This window comes from Acomys russatus, chromosome 21 (assembly GCF_903995435.1).
Source record: "Acomys russatus chromosome 21, mAcoRus1.1, whole genome shotgun sequence".
Taxonomy (NCBI): Eukaryota; Metazoa; Chordata; class Mammalia; order Rodentia; family Muridae; genus Acomys; species Acomys russatus.
In genome coordinates, this window is record NC_067157.1 from 7,833,677 (window position 1) to 7,853,031 (window position 19,355).

The following is a 19,355-nucleotide window of genomic DNA, read 5'->3' on the forward strand; positions in this document are numbered from 1 at the left end:
AGTCGGGGAGCGGGGAGAAGCCCTACACAGTTAAAGTGTTAAGGAAACCCAAATACAGTTTCCCAGAATTTAACACACTCTGGGTTGCAAAAAGTCACGCTTAGTTCCTAGAACCTGCCATTTCTCTGATGTGAGTAGACAGGACTTCTAAAAACGCGGTAACCGATTGTGCTTCTGATGCTGCAGGGCCACACGCTACTCTCTAGAAGGCAGGGCAGCTGTCACATGGCTTGGAATCCTCTTGGTTACATCCTCATGACCACAACAAATCCCATGGAATTCTCTTGAATTAGTGGAAGCAGTGAGACAGCGTGCCACAGCCATCTTTGGAGGGTGTGTGTATGTGTGTGTGTAACTAAGGCATTAGAGAGAGGCCCGAGTGAGGAAGAGAGGAGTCCTCCGGCTGGCCTATTACCTTCTTTCCAGACACAAGAAGGTCACCTTGTTGTTTGTGGAGCCCCTCATCTCTGTAGTAAGGAGATATGTGTGTGCAGGTGTGGGCATGGGACAGAGGGCCACAAAGTCTCTGTGCACTTCTCAATGCCAATAATTTAGGTTTACAGTTATAACATAAATAATATGAAGATGACAATGAACAGACGCTTTATAGTATTCAAAATTGTTATTTTTTTAAATGCCCACTGGGTACATGCAAAATTATATTGCCTACTAGAACTAAAGTTATCTATATGAAAAAATTCATAGATTTCTGTCATTTCTGCATATTAAGGTAGCAAAATATTAAGTCATTAAGTTATCATATCTGTAATGTCCCAAAAGGGTTTTATGACTACCCTGGGCAACTCAATTAATCTTCTAGGTCAATGATGAGATGGATTCGGTTTGAGAAACACTGTTTCTTTTCCTTCTTAGGCATCTGGCCCCAGTGCAGAAGGAGAAAGAGATGTGCACTTACATGCTAGCAGTGGGCCAGGGCAGGACGGCAGAACTTCCTGGAAGGTTTGAGGGAAAAGGTCCGAGTGGGGCTGGGGAAGGGTATGGGCGCTTCATTTAAGACGGTCTGGGTCCTTCCAACACCCGCAGAAGAGCCCTAGGCCTGGGCTTTGGAGGTACAAGGCCATGCTGCTCGTGGGAGGAGCTAACACTGAGGTCTGGGGGCACGGACTTTGTACAAATACATGGAAAGTAAACAGTTCTTGGTGAACCCAAAAGGAGCCCACCCATAAATCACACAAAAATGTCCCTGCACATTGTGTCCCAATGTGTCTTCCCTGTGAGCCACCACCATGTATGTGTGGAGAGGGAGCAGGGCTGTGGCAGGACACAGCTCACACGAGGACAGTGAGAACCACGCCTGCACACCTAACTACATTCATATATCATCTTCCAGTGTTCTCGTCCTCACAGTGAGCACCACACGGCAGTGGCACACAGGCTGAGCCACAGTAACCTTTCTGGGGACCGCAGCAGAAGGGAGACTCATATAATAAGAAGGGGCTACACTACCTATAATCCATCCTGTCTGCTGAATCCAAGAGGCCTCTGGACTCTTCTAAAATCAGATGTCAAACACAGCATTAGTAGAACTAGTCACTATGCCACCTGAAGCCACAGTTAGCCATAATGCCTGAATATAGCATTTCTTTAAAAAAAAAACAAACAAACATAAATCTAAAATCATCTTTAAAAATCCCAGCAACTGAAGTAACTTTACAGCATCTCATCTCAAATATTAAATTTTTTTTCCTAAATAAAATGGCTCCCAAAGAGCCCAATGATTTTCTTTAAAAATGGTTTCATTCTAATTAAAAAATAAAATAAAAATGGTAGATGTAAAACATGGGGAGAGGAAAAAGTTGCTCAGTTTGCATTGTTGTTTTTGAGACAAGGTCTCATTATGCAGCCCTGGCTGGCCTGGAATTCACTATATAGACTAGACTGGCCTCGAGCTCACAGGGGTCCACCGGCCTCTGCCTAGAGATGTGAGTCACCATGTCTAGTCTAAATTTGTATTTAATTGTAAGGGTTAGGGAGGGCGCCCCAGCCCTGAGAAGGGACCCAACCCTACCAATTCTGATTTCACAGCTTGGCCAACCCCCCTAACTGTGGCCGTGCCACCCGGGAGCACAGAACAGTCATGAATGCAAGAGACCCAATTCAAGGCTTCTTTCTTGTGGCTGGGTAGGTGTTTACGTGTGCAAATGTAGGAAACCACTCCCCACTGACATAAGGTGCCTGTCTGTGGATACCACACACGAGCTTCAGAGCGATGCTCAGTCCCAAGGGCACCCATTGCTCAGCCTGTGTTGACCCCAGACCCTGGGCGGCCCCAGACCTGTCACTTCTCCACTTTCTTGGCTTTCTTGAGGATGTCACACTTTTTCCTGTTGGGGCGGCGACATCGCTCATCGATGCTAGGTATACATTCATAGTGCCACACCTCCTCCATCTTCTCCACGGGGTAGACCGCTTCCACGTAATGGCGGATAAGCCTCAGCCTCGTGGGGTCCAGCTGCTTCTTGTTGCAAGCCCCAGAGTGGTTGTACTGCAGCCGAAGGTTCTCGGCCGTGAAGAGTTCAGGGAAGAGCCTGACCAGGAGCCGGGCGGCAAAGTTGCCCACCGACAGGCTCTGCTGCACAATCTCACGTACCTCCTTGTCTGACAGCAGGTAAGGGGAAGGCACCGGAAAGTCGGGCGACGGGACCACCAGCTCGTCCAAGGGTATTTTGCAAAAGTCTTTGCTGCTCCTTTCAGGAGGTAGCGGGGGGCCCTCAAACTCCTCTCGGAACCTCTCAGGGTTGATTGCATAACTTGCTAGGTCCCGGCACTCGGGGCCAGGCACGTGAACCTTGCGTTGCTGCTGGTAGGAGCGCCGCTGCTCTGTGTCCCTGCGCCGGCATCTTTCGTCCAGCTTGCCCACGAACTCCAGAGTCCACACGCGGTCATTCTTGGCCCGCGGGTAGAGCAGCTGCACGTAGTGGCGGATCAGCCTGATGCGGGCGGGGTCCAGCTGCTTTTTGCCCAGGGAGCCGCTACAGTTGTACTGCTTGCGCAGGTTCTCGGGCGTAAAGAGCTCCGGGAACAGGTGCACGAGCAGGCGGGAGGCAAAGTTGCCGATGGACAGGCTGCTCTCGTAGATGCTGCGCAGCTGCTCCTTGCTCAGCAGGCAGTCTGAGCCCGGCACCTCAAAGTCAGGCTGTGGGATCTCCAGCTTGTCAAAGTCAATGGGCACCAGCCAGATCTTCTTGGAGCGCCGGCCAGGTCGCTCGCCTTCAAAGCTGTCTTCCACCTTAACCACTGAGATGTCGTCTGGCAAGCTGGAAGAGTCGTAGCAGTCATCCCGCGGGGCCTCGCCTTCACTGCCCCCCTCCAGCCCCAGGCCCTCCAGCTCATCATTGAGGCGCTGGGCACACTGCTGCAGCCAGGCCTCTTCCTCCTGCATATCAGGGAAGTAGATCTCCGTGTAGTTGCGGATGATCTGCAGCCTCTGCGGATCCAGCTCCTGCTTGCCGCCGTCGCCATAGCAGCTGTACTGCTCACCCAGCTTCCGGTGGTCAAACAGCTCGGGGAAGAGCCGGTGCAGGAGGAACACGGCAAACTCACCTGGGGAGGAGGCTTCATCTAGGAACTCAGTGAGGTCCTGTGTGTCCACAACATGGTCAGAGGCGATGGTACTGCTGCGGTCCAGAGACAGAGCTTCCTCTTGGTCCTTGCTGTCCAGGAAGTGGCCGGCATCTACTTGGTCAGCTTCGAAGAAGTTAGTGACCTGGCCACCAGGCTGGCTGTCTTCCATATCCCGCTGGGCCCAGAAGCGGCTGAAGAAGTCATTAAGCTGTGGCAAGCACTCGGCCTGCCACACCGCTGTGTCCTTCACGGAGGGGTAGTAGACCTCCACGTAGTTGCGGATCAGCTGGAGGTGCAGCGACTCTAACTTCCGCTTGGCGGCAAAGCCACAGGCACTGCAGCCACGGGAGAAATCCACGTCGCTGAAGAGCTCCGGGAAAAGCTGCACAAGCAGGCGGCAGGCTAGGTCGCCACAGGACAGGCTCTGCTCGGCGATCTGCTTCAGCTCGGCAGTCGTGAGCTGGTACTCGGGGGGAGGCTGAAACTTGGCCACCTGCTCGGGCGGACTCAGCTGCTTCTTGATGCGGCTTACCTCCAGGGAGAGCAGGTCCACCTTGCTGTGAAGCTGGGACATGTTAGACGTGAGTGTGTTGAGCATGTAGAACATCTTCTGCATCAGGAAGTAGATATTGGGGTCCCCGTCAGCAGCAGCAACCCCAGCACCACACTCCCGCTTCTGAGACTCGCTCAGCAGGCGCAGAGGAGAAGGGCTGTTGGTGGAGTTGGCCTTCTCAAAGAGCTCATAGGGGCTGAGCAGGTCTCCCGAGGGAGTGTTCCTCTTCTCCAGGATCTTGTGTGAGATGCTATACAGAGGTTTCTTGTAGGAAGGAGTGGTGGCCTCGGTGGAAGGCTCCTCTTCAGCCGGCCACACGCAGCTCCCACTCCTGCCCCTGCTGGCAGGCTCTCCATTTCCCTGGCAGGGCGAGCTGTTCTCGCGATTACGCATGCCTGCCAGGAGTGCCTAAGAAACAGAAACCATTGTGCATAGTTAGGCGTGTGCTCTGATACATGGCACTAAACTGGGCCAGGGCAGCACAAAGGGCCCAAGGTCAATGCTTCCAAACCACTCTGCCCATCCAGGAACGTGCCACAAACACACAGTAGCATCTGAGGGCTAACCTGTTCCATCTCCCTTCTCCTTGAGAAAGCTTAGACTAGACCCAGGGAGGCTCCTGCCATTAGAGAATACTTGTGCCAGGCTGGTAAGACTGGGCAAGAACTTATAGAACAGATGAGACCCCAAATGAAGAGATCTTGTGGTTGCCTGGCCTTATGAAGGTCACCTCCTGGCCCAGACCTTACTGCTCTCCTACGGGAACGGTGGCTCCTGGCTATGGTGGCTTCAGCCTGTAGCTTCCAGGAGTGTGTTTCCATGAGGCACACAGTAGTAGCTGCCAGGACTCGCTCTTGATTCACATTAGACAAGGGCTGGCCCAGAACCTCCCAGAGTCCATGGAGCCAGCACTCACGGAGGAGGCAGAGGCAGAGGCCAGCCGTCCTACAAAGTGAGTCCAGGACAGCTAGGGCTACACAGAGAAACCCTGTCTTGAGAAAGAAAGAGAAGAAAAAGAATCAAAGGCAATTTAGAGGCAAAAAGAGAGTTTTCCATCAAATAATTCTAAGCCATATATCCACATATAATAAAGACTGAATAAATAATTTTAACCCAAACTTCAAGCTCAATACAAAATTAATTGGAAAATGGATCAAATTTAACTTATGTGTATGTATTTATCTGTGTGTGGGTATGAACATGTGACTACAGGTGCCTACAGAGCTCAGAAAACTATTAGAGTTACATGCAGTTGTAAACTGCTTGACTTAAGTGCTGAGGATTGAACTCTGGAAAAGCAGCCTGTGCTCCTACCCTGAGCCATCTCTCTCCAGGCCTACCCCCTCCTGGTCTTTAGACAAGATTCTGTCATACTAAAGTAAAGAACACAGCCAGGCTGTGGTGGTGCGCGCTCCTGGGAGGCAGAGGCAAGAGGATTGTCGTGGATTTGAGGTTCCATTTCTGTGTCTACCTGTGCATGACCATCTGTGAACGTACCTGTGCATGACCATCTGTGAACACACCTGTGCATGACCATCTGCGAACACACCTGTGCAGCCTTGCTCTGAAGGGGTTTGCAACTGTAGGCCATTGACGGGAGCTCTGCCCTAGCACACTCTTGTTATTTTACTTGTCAACTTCTGTAGACCAAATTAGATTTTTAGCTACTGTGTGTAAAGTTCTATTGCATCAAAATAGTTTTGGTGGTCAGGGAGTGTGCCTGGAGCCATGGTTCAGCAGTTAAGAGCGTACCTGCAGATTCAAATTTGGTTCCTGGCACCAACTTCATGTAGCTCACGACCAGGCCAGCTCCAGGGGATCAGACACCTCCGGCCTCCTTGGACAGCTGCACTCATGTGCACATACCCACAAAGACACATATACATACTGTGTGTCTGGAACTGGAGCCTGCCTCTGCCTCCCGAGTGCTGGGATGGAAGGTATGCAGCACCTGGCCTGTAATGTAGCTTTTTGAGAGCAGTGTTTGCTTCATGACAAGTAGCTGGGCTGGCACACATGGAATAGAATTCTGTGCAATAGAATTACTATTCAGTGAGTGTTCTGGAGGGAGACTTGCCCAAGTGGACAATATGGAAGGGAAGTAAGTACGGGGTAAGAGTCCTTCCTAGCAGACTGACTCAACGCCAACCTTGAACCTCTGGATTCCCTCGACAGAGTCCTACGCAGGCAGATGTCAGAGAGTATCTGACTGGACACCCCCTTCTCAATCCAGGCTTCGTCTTTTGAACACAAACATTGCCATTCATACCAAGCATGACAGGAGCTCTTATATCAATGGAAACAGCCTTTACTAAACCGCTTAATAACAAGTTAGGAGCCCCAGCAGAGGGCAATATTCTTCACTCACAGAAACCCTGGACACACAATTCAACACAAGACACACACACTAAAGGGAAGATTCTCAGCTATCCCTACATTGGTGTCCTGTCAGTTCCACAAACCCTGCCAAGGTGATGGTGCGCTGCCTGCGCTTACTGCCGATGATAAAAATCTCTGCTCAGCTGTCTAGGGATATCAAGAAATCTTTAAATCTGTGCTACTTGGCACATCGTATCTGGCTGACAGTTCCCAATTCTCCAAGGTGCGTCTTCCAGCCATATGGGGACGCTGTGGCACAGCTCCAGCCCTGATGCCAGCATCTAGCCTGGATCCTGACGGCATTTCATTCAGAAGCACCTGCACACTCACGAGGGATGGCCTCCAGATCTCAGCTGGAGAAGGAGAATAAACGAGAGGCCAACCCTGGCATGCAAGTGAAGGCAGCAGACATGCTGGAGAGATGCCAGGGATACGGCCACCAATGCGCTAAGTACTGGCCACCACCGTCAGACCCCAGAGCCTACGACAGCTACTGAATTCAGTTCAGTGAACAATGAGGGGCTAAACAGTGTCCAGGGAGTCAGCACAGAAGGCCAAGAAAGCAGCAGGCCTGCGGGAAGCAGGAGTGGAAAATTAATGTGCCGCACAGGGTAGGCCCTGTGATGTGGCAGCAGGAGGCTAGCGCCCCCATTGTGGAATCTGGGCAGTGCAGGCAATACTTGCCATGCATTCTCCACAGAACTCTCCACAAGTGCCCAGACCCACTTAGCGGTGGTCTCCTGGGCTCACTACAGCTGACAGACAAATGCCCCCGAGTGCCTAGGAACTAAGCGAGACCCTGAGCACACTGGAAGGAGTCAGACTCAGATGACTTCTCATGGCTCTCTCCTCAGGCTTCCTGATGCTGTTCACAGAACCCGGAAAGAGTCCACAACTTTTTTTTTAATGCTTTTTTTTTGTTGTTGTTGTTGTTTTTCAAGACAGGGTTTCTCTGTGTAGCCTTGGCTGTCCTAGACTCACTTTGTAGACCAGGCTGGCCTCAAACTCAGTGATCCGCCTGTGCTAGGATTAAAGGCGTGCACCACCATGCCCAGCTGGAGTCCCTATCGTAAGACTCCCCTAGCACCGCACAAGCATCCCTGCAGCCTTCACCCCACTGGCTCCCGGTTAAGTGCACAAGGATGAAGCAGGCGTGGTAGCACCAAGCTCTCAGCTTCCAGGTTTTAATGGGGAACAACAGCTATCTCTATTTGCCTCCGTTTCTGTGAGGCATCTTAGAGATCCCCACTCGCTCAGCAGTCAGATGTGCACAGGGCACTGACATGTAGCAGGAACGAATGGCATTTCTGCTCTCCAACAGTTGATCGACACAGACAAAAAGCCGTAGGAGAACACAGGTAACCACGCCTGCCTGGCACAGCTCCCGACCACCACCTCCACCTCCGTGAGCAGAGAGATGATTACCAAGCTGGCAGGGCTGGCTCAGCAGGCAAAGAGGCCTGCCACCAAGCCTGACCACCCAAGTTTTGTCCCTAGGACCCATAGTGTGGAAGCAAAGAATCAACTCCTATAAACTGTCTTTTGAACCCCCCCCCATGCCATAGCATGCGCATGTGCACGCAAACACACACACACACACACACACACACACACACACACACACACACACACACACACACAGAGCCAGTCTTCCTACAGTCCTTGTCAGACTTCAAAAAATGCTGTTTTTCTTTTTCTTTTTTTCCCCCCTCCTTTTTTCGTTTTTTCAAGATAGGCTTTCTCTGTGTTAGCCTTGGCTGTCCTAGACTCACTTTGTAGACCAGGCTGGCCTCAAACTCACAGTGATCCGCCCACCTCTGCCTCCCAAGTGCTGGAATTAAAGGTGTGCGCCACCACGCCGGGCCTGTTTTAAGTTCCAGCATTAACTGTCAATCATAAACAAGTTGTCAGGGGGCTCGGGTGATGGCTAGGTGGCTAAGAGCACTGGCTGCTCTATCAGAGGTTCTGGGTTTAAGTCCCAGTACCCACATGGCAGCAACTGTCTGGAACTCTAGTTCAAGAGCATTCGATACCCTCTTCTGAATCTTCATGGGCACCCAGGCATTCACGTGACGAGCGTGCTACATGCAGGTACATATCCATGCACACTTGGTGTCAGCATGGATGACTTTTCAGTACGGTGCATGTTACAGCAGTCCCTGCTCTGCACCCCTCCACAAGACAGAAGCAGTAATGGAAGGCCATCTGTGCTGACTGGGGGTGGCACCAAGGCATGTGGCATCCTAGAAGGCACCAGTGTCCGACGACAGTCCTGTGCTAGTTCCCCTCTGATAAATCTGCAAGGAGGCAACTGAAGATGGTCCATAGGTTAGGGAGTTAAAACTAGAGGTTCAGGTAGGAAAAGAAGGGGTTTCTTGTTTTGTTTTAAGATTTATTAGCAGGGCGGTGGCAGCACATGCCTTTAAATCCCAACACTGGTAAGGCAGAGACTGCCAGATCTGAGTTCAAGGACAGCCTGTTTCAAATACAAAAGACTTCTTTTTTGTTTCAGACAGGATTTCTCTGTGTAACCTCACTGGCCCTGGAACTCACTCTAGTCCAGAGAGATCAACCTGTCTCTCCATCCCAGTGCGGGACTAAAGATGTACATCACCACTGACCAGCAGTTTGTTTTTAAAAATTCTCCGTATTTATTTTTAAAGAATTGCCTTTTATTTTATGTGTATGAGTATTTTGCCTGCACGTGCTAGACTGGTTCCCCTCAAAGGCCAGAAAGTGTGCATCACTTGGAACTGAAGTTACAAACAGTTGTAAGCTAGCATGAGGGCACTTGGGGAACTGCTCTTAACCACTAAGCCAGCTCTCCACAGCAGGGGCTTTTGTCTGTTTCTTTTTAATGCTTTTCTTTGATGATCTATATAACCATAACCAATCCTGGCACCTGCAAAAACACTGTAACTCTTACTATTTTATTCTTTTCTTTTCTTTTTCTTTCCAAGACAGGGTTTCTCTGTGTAGCTTTGACTATCATGGACTTGCTTTGTAGACCAGGCTGGCCTTGGAACTCACTGTAATCCACCTGCCTCTGCCTCCGAAGTGCTGGGATTAAAGGCGTGCGCCACCACCACCTGGCTATTTTATTGTTTTTATTGTGTAGGTATCAGGCCCAGAACTGTATATCCTAGAATAAGCACTCTATCAAAGAGCTACACTCTAGCTTTCCTTTAAAAATTTATTCCACCCTGTCTCAGAGAAGAAAAACAAAATCTTATTCTATTCATTTTGTGCATGTTGGATGTACAGTAGTTACAGTGAGTAAGTGGAGGCTAGACACTCACGTGTCGACAATGGCTCTCTCCCACCTGTGAATCCAAAGATTGCCCTGGTCACCAGGCTTGGTTGCAAGCACCTTTACAAAATGAGCATGTTGCCCGCTCCCTGCTGCCCCCTCCCCAAGCAAGGCTGGCCTTGAACTCACTACAGAATCCAGGCCACTCTCAAACTCTGTCCCCTGCTTTCTGAGAGCAGGAATTATAAAGCCCTGGACAACATATGGGCTTGTTAATAAAGACTGAACCCAGAGCTGTGTGGACATTAGGTATGCTGAACATCTTACTCTGTCACAGACCTGGGAAGTGTAAGTGTCCCCTTCCACCCTTTATGATGACCACCTACTAGCCTTCAGATTCCCCACTCACCAGGTGGCGAAAGTGCTAAGTGAACCCATGCTCCCTATTGGACCCAGTATCACAACACAAGGCTCAGAAATGCCAGGAAACGGGCAAGCACCAACTGTATCTGAGCTACACGCTAATCTGGAAAAATTCAAGAGTTGTTCTCAAGTCTCTAGGGCTCTGAGAATACTGCTTACTGACACATAAACTTCCATTAACTTCAAGAAAGCAAATACTAGCCAGCCACGAAGGTACACAACTGTAATCACATCACTCAGGAGGCTGATGCAGAAATTTCAGCTAGCCTGAGCCACAGAGTGAGACCCTGCCTCAAGAGATGGGAAGTCAGAGAGAGAGGGGAGCTGGGCACAGAGACACATACCTGGAATCTCAGTACTTGGGAGGTGGAGTCGGGAGAATAGTTTAAGGTCATCTTTGACTAAAAGAGGGAAGGGTATGGTCCAATATGCCTTGATGGAGACAGGTTTCTCTGTGCTGCCCTGGCTGTCCTGGACCAGCTTTTGTAGACCAGGATGGCCTCAAACTCACAGAGCTCTGCGTTCCTATATCTCCCAAATGCTGGGATTAAAGGTGTGTGGCACCACACCTTAATTTTTAGAGTATTTCCAAACACTCTCCAAATAGCCTCTAGGACTCCAGTCTATAGATACGTTTATACCAGTGATTAGGCCTGTGTATAAGGATGGTGTCCCTCTAGCATTATAAAAATAGAAACCACCACCAGCCATGGTGGCACACACCTTTAATCCCAGCACTGAGGAGGCAAAGGCAGGTAGATCGATCTGAGTTTGAGGCCAGCCTAGTCTACAAAGCAAGTTCAGAACAGCCAATGCTACAAAGAGAAGCCCTGTCTCAAAAAACCAAAACCAAAAAAAGAAAAAAGAAAGAAAAGAAAAGAAAAAAGGAGAACACATTAGGAGAAAGGACAATAAAATATCATTTAAACGACAGAAGATAGATGGGGTATAGCTCAGTCAATAGTGCTTACTGACACAAACAAAGCTGTGGGTTCAACCCCAGCACCATATAAACCTAATGTGGTGTGACCCGCCTGTAATCCCAGCTCTGAAAAGTGGAATCGTGAGGATCAGGAGTTCAAGGTCATGCCCAGCTACATACAGAATTTGAAGATAGCTTGGGCTACATAAAACAAAGGCCAGGGACTATGTAGAACTCTGGCCTAAAATGAGCCCCCCCCTCCCAGGTTTCAAAAGGACTTAGGAGGCAGAGGCAGGCCAATTTCTCAGTTCAAGGATACACAGAGAAATCCTGTCCTTCCCCCCCCCCCCCCCCCCCCGAGACAGATCTTCTCTGTGTAGCCCCGGCTGTCCTGGACTTTGTAGACCAGGTTGGCCTCGAACTCAGAGATCTGCCTGCCTCTGCCTCCCAAGTGCTGGGATTAAAGGTGTGCATTACTAGCACCCCCCTGAGAAATCCTGTCTTAAAATACCAAAAATAAGTAAAAATAAATAAGCCAGGCATGATAGCACATGCCTTTAATCCCAGCACTTGTGATACAGAAGCAGGCGTTATGAGTTTAAGGCCAGCCTGGTCTACAGAGCAAGTTCCAGGACAGCTAGAGCTATACAGAGAAACCTTGTCTCGAAAAGCCAAAATAAATAAGATAAAATAAAACAAAATAAAATGCCACGGCTCCTAAGCCCAGATGGGAGGTACAGAGAGCTCTCAGGTCGGCTGGCCTGACACACAGAGAGGTAAACAATGAAGACAGTTCCTCTCAAGGTGAAAGGTGAGGGAGAGCACAGCGCCTGGCCATCCACTGACTTCCAACACACAAGTTTTGTACTCACATTCAGACCTGTGCCCATGCATCACACCCACAGAGAGATTCCCGAAAACTGCCTTATCTAAACATTACCACAGTTACAGAATGGGAGCAACCCACATGGCCATCAGTTGACCAATGGGGAAACAGAGAGAGACCACGGGCTACTCACTAGCTAGAATGGGGTGCTTTTGGGATCCTGGTTCTGTGTGCAAACAGCATGGAAGCCTTATCCCATTTTAACAGCTTGAACAAACCAAAACTCTCCTAGGACAGGAGAGGGCACAGACCAACAGCCACCCCCAAAACTGGACCGTGAGTGCAGAGAATTACAGCCAAGAGCAGAGATCTCCAGGGGAGCAGAGGCAGGGAGGGGAAATCAGAGTGGGATGAGCCAGGCGGACAAGCCTCAGACTTGAAAATCTCAACAGGTCTCAGTCAGAGGACGCCCACATTTTTGTGGGTTTTACCCTTCAAACATTCAGTAAATGTCAGAGAAGAATTCCTTTAGGACATGGTGGAGGAATTAAAAGCTGAACTACTTGGAATGTTCCGGTATGGCGTATGCAGTGTATGACCTGAAGGAAGGAGACGCCATTTGGGCAGGGAAAGGGGGCTGGGAGGTTTGGAGTAGGACAAGATAGGACCTTGAGCTGAGGACAGAGAAGCAGCACAGGCCTGCTAAATGGAGAGCAAAGCAGGACACTGGGCTATTGGTGTAGAATGCACAGATGGAAGCTGTCCTCGAACCTCCAAACTATGTGGGCTTGTATACAAATAAATGTAAAAAGTTTAAGTGTGGCTAGGTGTGGTGGCTCACACCTTTAATCCCAGAACTTGGGAAGCAGAGGCAGGTGGATCTCTGAGTTCCAGGCTAGCCTGGTCTACAAGGTGAGTCCAGGACAGCCAAGATAACATAGAGAAACCCTGTCTCAAAAAAACAAACAAACCAAAGTTTTAAGTGTAAACTGGGTGTGGTGTATGCCCATAATCCTAGCACATGGGATGCAGAGATGGGCAGGATCGATGTGAGTTCAAAGCCAGCCTGATCTACAAAGTCTAAGACAGCCAAGGGTAAACCCTGTCTTGAAAAAACAAAGTTGAGTGGTGATGGCACACGCCTTTAATCCCAGCAGAGGCAGAGGCAGGTGTATCGCTGTGAGTTTGAGACCAGCCTGGTCTACAAAGTGAGTCTAGGACAGCCAAGGCTACACAGAGAAACCCTGTCTTGAAAAAAAAAAAGAAGGAAAAAAAGAAAGAAAAAACAAAATAGAATAAAATGTTTTAAATTTTTTATGTGTATTGGTATTTTGCTGCATGTATGTCTGTGTGAGGATGACAGATCCCCTGGAACTGGACAGTTCTGAGCTGCTATGTGGGTGCTGGGAATTGAGCCCCAGTTCTCTGGAAGAACAGTTAGTGCTCTATAAACCACTAAGCCATCTCTCCAGCCCCAACCTCTAATTTTTAAGCTAGCTCGGTCTATATAGGGAACATACACCAAGCAAGACTACAGATGACAGGAAGACCACATGGGAAACCATGCTTCAAAAACAAAACAAACCCCACAGAACCTAAGAAGAGGCAGCCATCCTGGCAAACATCTATAGTCCCAACACTATGAAGACTGAGGCACTGTGAATATTAAGCTGTTCTATGCAGAGCAAGTTCAAGGCCATCATGGGCCACTGAGAGGTGGTGGTGCACTCCTTTAATACCAGCACTTGGGAGGAAAAGGCACGGAGATTTCTAGTTCAAGGTCAGCTAAGGCTACATAGAAAAACCCTGACTTGAAAAACAAACAAACAAACAAATCAATCGAGGAGGAGGATGACGACCTTGTTCCAGAAAACAAAACATTAAACCACCCAGCACTTGGGAGGCAGAGGCAGGTGGATCTCTGAGTTCGAGGCCAGCCTGACCGACAAAGTGAGTCCGGGACAGCCAAAGCTACACAGAGAAACCCCGTCTTGAAAAACGAAACAAAACAAAAAAACTTTAAGACAAAAATAAGAACAACAACAAATAGGAACCAGTTTCAGGGCCAAAGCATGCTGGGTTGTGAAAGCCTGACAATACTGTTACTAGAACCCACATAAAAGCCGGATGTGGTGGTCTGCAGCAGCCCCAGCACTTCTTTTCTCTTTTTTAAAAAGATTTATTTATTATTATGTATACAGTGGTCTGTCTGCATGTACACCTGCAGGCCAAAAGAGGGTATCAGATCACATTATAAATGGTTGTGAGCCACCATGTGGTTGCTGGGAATTGAACTCAGGACCTCTGGAAGCGCAGGTGGCGCTCTTAACCACTGAGCCATCTCTCTAGCCTGCCTCAGCGCTTCTATAGCAAGTTAGGAGGCTGAGTCTCCCAGAAGCTAGCTAATGCTAGCCAGCAGTAAACTGTTACAACAACAGTGGTAATAAACTACCTAAATGTAACAAAGAGACAGATTGCTAAAGTAACCATTAGCACTTTGCAGGAGGTTTTGTTGTGGCTTTTTGTTTGTCTCATGTCTTAGCTCAGCTCCCTTTCTCCACTCACTCACCTCAGTTTCCCTGGCTAGAGAATGATGCCCCCCACAGCGGGCAGTTCTCCCCATAGACAGCTTAACCCAGAACAGGCCTCCGTGACACTCTCTGCCCAGATCATCAAGTTGGTAATTACCAACCACATGACTCAGTAACTAGACTTCAGCTGAGGGTGCACATCAGCCGCACAGGGCTTGCTTAACATGCACAAGGAGCTATGTTTAATCCTCAATGCTAGAAATAAATATTAAAAGTTAAAATAACACATGGGGTTAAAGTGGAAATCACAAAGGGAAATTAAATTTATTTTGAACTAAGTGAAAACACAACTTACCAATTTGAAGATTAAGATATGAAAACATGCATCATCACTGAAAGTATACATCACCAAAGACAGGATCTAAGGCTGGGCATGTTGGCATACACCTATGATCCAGCAACTGGTAACAACTGGAGATTCAAGAGTTCAGTGTCAAGCCTGGTGCATAGTGTGAGAGGCCAGCCTGAATTACATGAGACCAAAAGTAAAAAAAAAAAAAAGCAGGGAGCTATCACTAAAGAGCTCATGGCCACTGAAGCCAGGTGGTCGGTGCACACCTTTAATCCCAGCACTTGGGAGGCAAAGGCAGGTGGATCCCTGTGAGTTCAAGGCCAGCCTGGCCTACAAAGCGAGTCCAGGACAGTCAAGGCTACACAAAGAAACTGAGGGGGGGGGGGAAATAGGGGGGGGGGCGGACGGAAGGGAAGAGCTCATGGCCACTGAAAGGATAATAAAAGGAATACTGCTCTATGGTTGCAGTTTGGGGGAGATAAGTAGATAACTCAGATTAAATGGACTAATTGGACTAATTCCAGTCGGGCATGGTGGCACACCTTTAATCCCAGCACTCAGGAGGCAGAAGCAGGCAGATCACTGCGAGTTCAAGGCCAGCCTGGTCTACAAAGCGAGTCCAGGACAGCTAAGGCTACACAGAGAAATCCTGTCTCAGAAAACAGAAACAAAAAAGAAAAGGACTAATTCCGTAAGATACAATCTGCCAAACTTCACATAACAAACAGACAATCTGAATATAGCTAAACATTGGAAAATGAATAGTCTTCCAAAACTGAAGCCAACTGGCCCAAATGATTTCAAAGGTATATTCTATAGATACTTAAAGATGTCCACACAACTGGTGGAGGCTGATGAAGTCAAGGTCAGCCTGGGTTACTTGGTTAAGTGCCAGGCCAGACTAAGGTTCATAGCATAGGAAGTCCTAGCCGGGAGTGATAGCACGGGCCTTTAATCCCAGCACTCAGGAGGTAGAGGCAGACGGATCTCTGTGAGTTCCAGACCAGCCTAGTATACAAAGCAAGTTCAGGACAGCCAAGGCTACTCAGAGAAACCCTGTTTCAGAAAAATGAAATAAAGAAAGACAAAGAAAGAAAGAGAGGGAAGGAAGGAAGGAAAGAAAAAAAGGAAAGGAAAGGAAAGAAAGTCAGTCTTTGACCCCCAAAAAGAAACTTAGGGTCTAAGTGTAGCTCAGCTGGTGGCATGCTTGCTGAGCATGAACAAAGCCTTGAGTTCACACTCCAGCACTGCATTAAGCAGGCTTGCTGTCTCAAGACCCGTAATCCTACCATTTAGGAAGCAGAAGACAGTCTTCATGCCTACATTATAAACTCCTCCCACCTAGGACCTCTTGTGTTCCAAGCTGGCCTCAATAGCACTGTGTAGCTAAGCAGCTGAGAATAACCCTGACCTTGGTTCTGATTTTCCTGGCTCCGCCTCCAGAACGCTGGGATTATAGCCCTGCACCATTATAACCACTCATTACATGTGGAGCTGGAGGTTGAAGCCAGAATTTTCGCATCCTATATAAGCACAAGTCAATCACAATCACATCTCTTGCCCAATAGAATTTCTCCACAGTATCTTGCAGAAGACAGACATTATATCTTGACTCCTTCAGTGAGACCAGGCTGCTTTAATAGTAAAGCCAGAAAACACAACGAGAAAGCGCCACAACGGGCCAGGCAGTGGTGGCTCACACCTTTAATCCCAGCACTCAGGAGGCAGAGGCAGGTGGATCGCTGTGCATTCAAGGCCAGCCTGGTCTACAAAGAGAGTCCAGGACAGCCAAGGTTACACAGAGAAACCCTGTCTTGAAAAATAAGAAAGAAAGAAAAGAAAAGAAAGAAAAGAAAGCGCCATAGGAGTATTACCCATACACAGACATAGGGATGCTGACTATCATACTGTCGGATTTAACCTAACAATGAATTTTAAAAACTGCTGGGTGTAGTATATAGCACGCCTTTAAACACCTCCAGAAACAGAGGTGAGCAGATCCTCGATTTTGAGTCCGACCTGGTCATTGGCTAGAGTTTCCAGCCAGCCTGGGCTACACTGAGAAATCCTGTCTCAAAAAGCCAAATCCACCAACCAACCAAACAAACAAACAAAAAAGTATATACAATGATCCAGGCCAGATCTTGGTTAGTTCAACATCTGAAATGAACAATTAGTGTAATCTGTCACAACAAAATAAAGGAGAAACAGTCATGTGATTATATCAATAAGTGGCCAAATAAAAAATTATTCATAATAAAAATTCTAAGTAATCTGGAGCTAAACTTGTAGAGGAATATCTGAGGATAGTGTTGGGGTGAGATGGCTTAAGCATGCCACTAAGCTGAGGACCTCAGTTCAATTCCTGGAACCCATATGTTTGAAGAAGAGAACCAATTACCAACACAAACTTTTAATCCCAGAACTCAGGAGACAGGCCTCTGTGAGTTGAAGGCCAGCCTGGTCTACATTGTGAGTTCCAGGACAGCCAGAGCTATCCAGAGAGAGACCCTTGCAGGAGGAATTGCAGGAAGTGTATTGTATGGATGCAACACCTGCCAATTAAAAAAAAACAAAAACAAAAAACCTATGGCCTATAGCTTAGGCAGGAAACAGGAGGGGAACATCCAGTAGGCAGAGGGATGCTGAGATGGCAGGCGTACGGGAGATGTGAGGACAGACCAAATGGTGTCTGAGTTCTAGTAACCATCCACATGGCAGAATATAATTTAGTATAAATGAGTTATTAAGTTATGAGGTAGTCAGAGAAGAGCCTAGCTAGATATACAGCCTAGGTATTTGTATAGTATTTAATGGGTCTCATGAGTCGTTATTCCGGGAGCTAAAGAACAAGAAGAAAAACCATCTACTACAGACCATAATCTCAACAACAACAAGAAAGAAGAAGAAGAAGAAGAAGAAGAAGAAGAAGAAGAAGAAGAAGAAGAAGAAGAAAGAAGCATAGAAGACAGAAAGAAGAGAAGAAGAAGAAGAAGAAGAAGAAGAAGGAGAAGGAGAAGAAGAAGAAGAAAAGAAAGAAAACCAAAATGAGTATCATAAGCTGACCTCTGACCTACACTAACCTGATAGTCTATGGCGAGAAACTAGAAACCCTCTGATCATTTGAAACACATACAAAGCCTCCTCATCATTTCTGTTCAACATTGTACTAATGCTAATAAAATATGGAAAGAAAACTGAAGTGAAGGGCCTTTAGAAGGAAGGAGCTAAAACTTTTTTCATGTGCCGGGTGTGGTGGCACAGGCCTGAATCCCGGCAGGGGCAGGGGGTAGCTCTGTGAAGCCAGCCCGGTCTACAACGTGAGTTTAGGACAGCCAGGGCTACACAGAGAAACCCCATCTCAAACAACAACAACAACAAAAATCCCAAAAAATTTTTTAATGTACCGGCGAGACGGATCAATGGTTAAGAGCAATTCACTGGCTGCTCTTCCGGAGGTCCTGAGTTCAATTCCCGGCATCCACATGGTGGCCCAGCCATCTACATTGTGATCTGGTGCCCTCTTCTGGTTTGCAGGTGCACACGCAGATGGAGGACTCATATACATAAAATAAATAATTTTTTAAAAAGAAGAGGACTGAAGTTTGGTTTCTGGCTCACGGCCATCTGTAATTCCAGCTCAGGAGGTTCAGTGCTCTCTTCTGGCCTCTGAGAGCAGGAGGCAACCACGTGGTATGTAGACATAAATGCTGGCAAAATATGGATGCTCACGAAATGTAGTAAGTAAAATCTAACTGAAGGTGTCTTCCTTCAAGACTAGTGATTTGAGTTCCAGTCCCAGAACATGGTGAAAGGAGAGAAATAACTTACAAACTGTCTTCTGACTTCTATATGCACATCAGGGGACACACACACACACACACACACACACACACACACACACACACACACGCACACACACACACACCCCAGAGCAAAAGAAAGGCTTAGCTATATAGATAGGACACATCTATATGAACAAAGTCACTAAGGCTTGGGTGGTGGTTTGAGAAAGAATGCCCTCGCAGAGGTTCATGGACTAGTCACCAGGGAGCAGTGGTAGTGGAGATGAGGAGGTGTCTCTGGGGGCATGGATCAGGATCTAGCTCTCAGCTCCTGGTGGCTATGGACTCACCCTCTGAAGCTGTAAGCCAGCCCCCAATCAAATGCTTTCCTTCATAAGAGTTGGCCTGGCCATGGCATCTCTTCACAGCAACAGAACAGTGACCACAGCTGGAAATGGAACTCAGCTGGTACACTGACTGCCTAGCACCCCACATTTCATCCCCAGTACCCATAAACTACAGTTACTGAAAACTTCAGGCTGTGTGCACATGCAGGTCAGAATGCATTTCTGCTTTTCCCAAAGAGCAAGTATGGCAACAGCGTAGGGCTAAAGGCAGAAGATTTGGAACTAGGTACAGGAGTCTGGGAAAATGGACCACAGGCTCCACCCTAGGTTAGACACCTCCCACAAGCCCCTTCTTCAGACCCTACTGCTTTATGTAGGACACTTCCCTCTTGAGCCTCAGGC

General features: G+C 48.1%; 1 protein-coding gene across 1 annotated transcript in view; it reads right to left on the reverse strand.

Moving 5' to 3' along the window:
- Positions 1-1,610: 1,610 nt before the first annotated feature.
- The window catches only part of Bend3 (BEN domain containing 3), a 36,304-nt gene continuing 18,559 nt past the window's right edge, over positions 1,611-19,355 (reverse strand). Inside the window, exon 4 of the mRNA XM_051164296.1 lies at positions 1,611-4,546. Coding sequence (XP_051020253.1) covers positions 2,300-4,546 — 2,247 coding nt within the window. The 3' untranslated portion in view covers positions 1,611-2,299. The remainder of the gene's footprint in view (positions 4,547-19,355) is intronic.